This window comes from Parus major, chromosome 14 (assembly GCF_001522545.3).
Source record: "Parus major isolate Abel chromosome 14, Parus_major1.1, whole genome shotgun sequence".
Lineage (NCBI taxonomy): Eukaryota > Metazoa > Chordata > Aves > Passeriformes > Paridae > Parus > Parus major.
Window position 1 is genome coordinate 14,844,014 of NC_031783.1, and position 5,850 is coordinate 14,849,863.

At 57.9% G+C, this 5,850-nt stretch overlaps 1 protein-coding gene across 1 annotated transcript in view; it reads left to right on the top strand.

Annotated features, from left to right (window-relative positions):
• The first annotated feature begins 18 nt into the window (after nucleotides 1–18).
• SYNGR3 (synaptogyrin 3) overlaps nucleotides 19–5,850 on the top strand; it is a 17,735-nt gene continuing 11,903 nt past the window's right edge. Inside the window, exon 1 of the mRNA XM_015643168.2 lies at nucleotides 19–141. Within this exon, the coding sequence (XP_015498654.1) occupies nucleotides 43–141 (99 nt within the window). The 5' untranslated portion in view covers nucleotides 19–42. The remainder of the gene's footprint in view (nucleotides 142–5,850) is intronic.

Sequence of the window (5,850 nt, forward strand, 5' to 3'; positions counted from 1 at the left end):
CGCGGCTGGGCTCGGCTGGGCGCGGAGCGGGCGCGGGGGAAGATGGAAGGAGCGTCCTTCGGAGCGGGCCGGGCGGGGGGGGCCATCGACCCCGTGGATTTCCTGAAGCAGCCGCAGACCCTCCTCCGGGTGACCACCTGGGTAAGGCGGAACGGCCGCGGGGCCGGGCAGCGGCGGTGCGGGGAGAGCGCCCGGCGCGGCGGGCAGTGCCCGGCGAAGGGGAGTGCCGGGACCATGGGCAGTGCCCGGCGATGGGCAGTACCGGGGCCATGGGCATTGCCGGGGCCATGGGCAGTACCGGGGCCATGGGCATTGCCGGGGCCATGGGCAGTACCGGGGCCATGGGCATTGCCGGGGCCATGGGCATTGCCGGGGCCATGGGCAGTGCCGGGGCCATGGGCAGTGCCAGGACCATGGGCAGTGCCAGGACCATGGGCAGTGCCGGGGCCATGGGCATTGCCGGGGCCATGGGCAGCTCAGGTGCATCGTGCCCGCAGGCGGTACATCGTTCCCCGGTGCTCGGTGCGCTGTCGGGCCGGGCCGGTGTTGGTGCGGTGCCGGTGCCGGTGTTGGTGCGGTGCCGATGTTGGTGCTTTGCCGGTGCCGGTGTTGGTGCGGTGCCGGTGCCGGTGTTGGTGCGGTGCCGGTGCCGGTGCCGGTGCCGGTGCCGGTGCCGGTGCCGCGGTCGCTCCCCAGCCCTGCGGGCAGTGCCGGCTCCCGGGGGAGCTGTCAGGGAGTTTCCTCGGGAATGGGGCCGGCGGGATGCGCTCCTGCCCCTCTCCGCTGCGCTGCTGGAGGACGGGGCTCGGAGCAGGAGGCCGAGGACATTTTCCTGCCTTCCACGCTCCGTGCATGCGTGTGTGTGACAGAAATCCGGGAGCCGGCCCTGCCCAGCTCCCCCGGGCTGCTGAGAGGATGCCGTGTTTGTTGGACGTTTCCCATCCGTGAATTCCCACCCTGGAGAGGGGAGCAGGAGGTGGAATGGGCTGTGCAGCACGGTCCGTGCCCAGGGAGATGTGCCAGCCTGCCCCGATGCCCAGGGCTAAGGGCAGCCCCTATTTGCCTCCCCCAGCCTGGCTTTTTGCTGAGATCTGCGGGTGCACAGGGCCTTGAGATGTCAGGAATGCCAGCTCCTTCCCAAAACCCCACAGTGGGAAGGGTCTGCCTGGTTTTCACCTGGCTCCGGTGCTTGGCTGGAGGCTGTGGATGAGCCTGGGGCTCGTCCTCGCCCGTGTCACACCTGTGCTGGCTCTGTGTCACCTCTGGCGGTGCTGAGCGAGGCAGGGAGCCAGGAGAGCTCCCTGCCCTCCTTGCAGCAGGCACAGCCGCTGTGCCCGGGGGTCTCTCCGGGCTGGGGTGCCCTGGTCGAGGCCCCGAGCAGCACAACGTGCAGCACATGAGCAATTCCAGCTGCAGTCACATGCCCAGAGTTACACCACATGCTGCACTGTGTGGCTGGATGGGAGCTGCTGTCCTTCCCAGCGCTTGGAGAAGGCCCACAGCTCCATGGCTGAGGAAAAACAGGGACCAGGGATGGATCTGGGGCATCCAGCTTGGTGTGGATGGGGCATTTTGGGCAGGGTTGAGGCGCAGGGCAGCAGTTGTTTCCTAGAAGAAAACTTGGTCTGGATCCTCCTGGATCCTTCTTGAGTGGCAATGGCAAACTGCTGGCAGTGGTTTAGAGTTTGGGTACAGTTAAATAACTCACAGTTGGTGAGTTCAGCCCCTCCTAAAATAAATGTGTCATGTGGCACCCAGAGGAATCCCCATCCTTGTTGAATGGAGGGGATTGGACACTGGTGGGAAGCAGGACCAGAGTATGGAATATAGGTACAAAATAAAAATCCCAGCTTAGAAAATATTCCTGCATTTATTCACTGGTTTATTCAGTGGTGAAGTCCCTCCTTTCATGGCTCTGAAATGAATTTCCCTGTGAAATTCACAGGGAATCAGTGACAAACGAGTGCTTACAGCTAAAGAAATGCATCAGCTTCACTCCAAACAAGTGCAGGGGCCACCAGTGTGGACAAACGTGGGATGAGCATGGTGCTATCCCATAAATGTTTGCAACACCTGGGGTTGGCTCCAAAGCCCACTGAGCAAAAAGGGAGTTTTTTGGTCTTTTCAGCAGGCTGGGGGTTGGGCTGTGGGAGGTCTTTTCCCAGGTCTCACATTCACTGGTAGATCTGTCAGGGTTCATCACCGCTCCAGCCTGGGGTTTCAGAGCCCCAGCTTGGTTGTCTCAGTCCAGTTCTCTGTGTCTTAAACCAGTTCAGCATTTATGGCTCCTTCCCAGTGTGAGCTGGGACCGCAGTCAGTGCAGGGTGTGAGTGGATTCCCTTCCCTCCGCCTTGTGCCTGGATTCCAGACCAAACCCAAGTCAGGGTGGAGAGGTTGGATGGGGGATGCAGCCAAGGGCTGAGGGCTCTGCTGCCTTCCCTGCTGCTGTCCTGGGTGAGTGTGGCAGTGCTGTGGCACGTGGTGACACCTGTGCTGGAACCGATGCCCACCGGTTCCCTGATTCCCAAAGCAAACAGAACCTTGCCAGGCTTCCCTGCCTGCAATCCCAGGGGAGATCAGCTGCCCTGGACAGCCAGGGGTGGTTGTTGAGCCAGCCCTGGGCTCAGGTCAGGCTTTGGGCTGGGTTTTCCTGGCTGTGCCTCGGTGGTTGTTAACCTGAGCGGCCAGAGATGTGACCCCTGCTCTGTGTGCGGTGTCAGCTTCTCTTGGGGAAAGGAAGAACTGCCTGGGATAGGCTGGTTTGGGTGGGGGTGATGGAGAAATCCCACAGGGATTTGGGGCCAGCCCCAGGTGAGTGACTCATGCTCATCTGGCTGATGGCCACTGCTGGGGCTTCCCACCACCGAAGGAAGGTCCAGTTCCCTCTGGGGACTCCAGTGGCTGCCTGGGGACCTTGTGCTGGCAGACATGTGAGGGACTGGCAGGTGAATGGTGACCAACACAGAAATCCCCAAATGTCAGCGGTGGCCAAAGGGGATTCCTGGTTCTGCCTTCCCCTGAGAGAGAAATTCTGAGTATCTGAGGGGAAAAAAAACCCACTCCTGGCTTGAGCTGTAAAATCAAAAGCTGGAAAGAACCATTTAACAGTTCCTCATTCATCTCTTCCCTCTCTGTCTGATGCACTTTGTCAGATGAAGATGTGATCGCTCTTGTGGTTTCCTTTTGAGACATTTTTTGCACAGGCAAACAGAGTCGATATTCATGACGGGTGCCTGCAGAATCATGAGTTCCTTTCTCTGTGACTGCCCGTGCCAGCCAGACTTTCAAGTGGCCACTCAGCTCTACAGGGCAATTGTTCATTTAACACAGGCTTAGGTTTGGCTTCTAAAAGCACTTTTGGAAAATATTCTGGTAAACTTTTTCAGCAATTCCTGTGATTTCATGCAGAGCAGCAGCAGAAGCGCAGTGCTGGGTGTCATCAGTGTACCCTCATCCCATCCCATCCCAAGGATCCCATCCCAAGGATCCCATCCCATCCCAAGGATCCCACCCCATCCCACCCCATCCCATCATCTCTGTGCCTCCCTGGAGCTCAGCAGGAGAAATGCAGGGAATGAGCTCAGGATGGTTCTTCAGGGGTGTCACTGACTCCCGAGCACTCAGGGCTCTTAGGGAAGAGCTCCAAGGCTGGTCTGGTCCTCTGGGATCCTCCAGCAATGCTCAGAGCCATTAGCATGACCTGAGCTGCTTCAGACTTTGGGCCTGACCTCTTTTCAGAGGGGTCATCAGATTTCTGTCTTAATTTTCTCTTTCTGCAGGCTATGGATTAAAGGCAGAACTGAAAATTAACATTTTGGTAATGGAATTATAGGGAAGCTTTGCTGCATCTGAGCTTAAAAGTTGTCAAGCTCCTGTCATCTCTGGTTTCAAGCAGTGCTGGTGTGCCATGTGCTCAGATTGCAGGACAAGATTAGGAACCTTGAATGGGCGCTGTGTCCCAGCCAGCATCTCTTCCCACATCAGAAAAAGTAATTCAGGGAAAATCAGTCATGTGCTCATCAAGACACCTCCTCCCAAGCTGATTATCCTGGTGGACATGGCCCTAAACCCATTAGAGCCAGCTTCAGACCACCTCTTTCTGTGCCAGAAACCACGCCAGGCCTTCCCTTCGTGGCCACCCGGTCCTGTGGGAGATCTGGCAGTGCTTAAAGCTGAGCTTTGGTCTTCTCATCCTCCAATAAACAATGCAGATCAGTGCTGGAAACTTCCCCTCGAGTTCCAGCTGTAAACTGGAGAGGAACCTGGGGCCTGATGGTCCCGCTGTGCTGAGGGTCCCTGAGCGGGGGATCTGCGCCAGGCCCGAGCACAGCACGGGGCTTAGCGGGGCTTAGGGAAACACTCGGTGCTAAGCAGGATTTGGCCTGTGCTAATTTGACCTGAATTGTTTTCCCTTCTCGTTTAGTGGTCCATCCTTCCCTCTCTGGGCTCCAGGAGGGCAGGGAGGGATCACCCAGAGCTCGCTGCTGGCTCTCGTGGCCTGCGCTGTTGGTCAGGAGCCTCAGCGCAGGAAACGAGCTCTGGGTTATTTTTCCTCCTGTGTTACCTTTCCTCCATGCTGACATTAATGGTTTCTGTGTGTGTAACCAGAGCTGGGTTCTGCAGTCTCCTGCAACCCCACACCTTCTGGTGATGTTTTTTATAGGTCCCAAATCCAAGTGCAGCGCCTCAGCAGTGGGAACATCTCACCTTAAAATGGCTGACAGCTCACACCGAAGCTCTCAGCTCCTGCTCTGCTCTGCTATTTGATTTTTGTTTTCCTCGCCTGGCTCTGCTCAGGCTGTGAGGTCTCCTGAAGGATATTTTAGGGGATGGGCTGCACAAAGCTGAAAGCAACGGGGAGGAAAAATGTGTGTGTGTGTGCCGGGGTTCAGCCTGCTGGGGCTTCAGGAGGGAATGGGGATCTGCAGAGCGTAATTCCAGAAGAAAGACAGGCAGCCTGGCCAGCCAGCGTCCTCCAAATGGCAAAAATGAGAGAGAGAGAGGGCAGACACAGCTCCAGCTTTATCCACACCTGAAAGGTGTCTCCATTGTGGGCACATCAGGGTCCAAACCCTGGGCTGCTGTGAGGGCCTGATGGGTCCAGCAGAATCACAGAATCCTGGAATGGTTTGAGTTGGAAAGAGCCCTAAAATCCATCCAGTTCCAGCCCTTGCCATGGGCAGGGACACCTTCCACCATCCCGGAGCTCTCCAAGCTCTGTCCAGCCTGGCCTGGGATGCTCCCGGGGATCCAGGGGCAGCCACAGCTGCTCTGGGCACCTGTGCCAGGGCCTGCCCACCCTCTGGGCAGAGACCTGTCCCTTTGTCCTGTCCCTTTGTCCTGTCCCATTGTCCTGTCCCTTTGTCCTGTCCCTTTGTCCTGTCCCTTTGTCCTGTCCCATTGTCCTGTCCCTTTGTCCTGTCCCTTTGTCCTGTCCCTTTGTCCTGTCCCATTGTCCTGTCCCTTTGTCCTGTGTCACAGAAATGCTGCCTGGCCTGCAGAGGTGTCTCTTCTTGCTTGGAAGCAAACTTTAAACTGGGGGAGCTGGGCTGCTGGTTTTCATGAACAAGAGAGGTCCCAGTTTCTTCTTCCTGGTGTGGTGGAAGCTCAGCTCCCTTGGCACGAGCAGCCCATCCATGTCCCCACGGCTCTGGGGGCTCCTGCCCTGCCTTGTGCTCCCTCCAGGCTGGGACTGAGGCTCCTCTGCGTGGTGAAGTTCAGCTCTAAATGGAAGGGATGGGAGAGGTTTCATCCTTCCCACAGGCAGGGCAGCACTCATGGTCTGTGCTGCTGGAGCTGCTGGAGCTGCTGGAGTTCCTGGAGCTGCTGGAGTTCCTGGAGCTGCTGGAG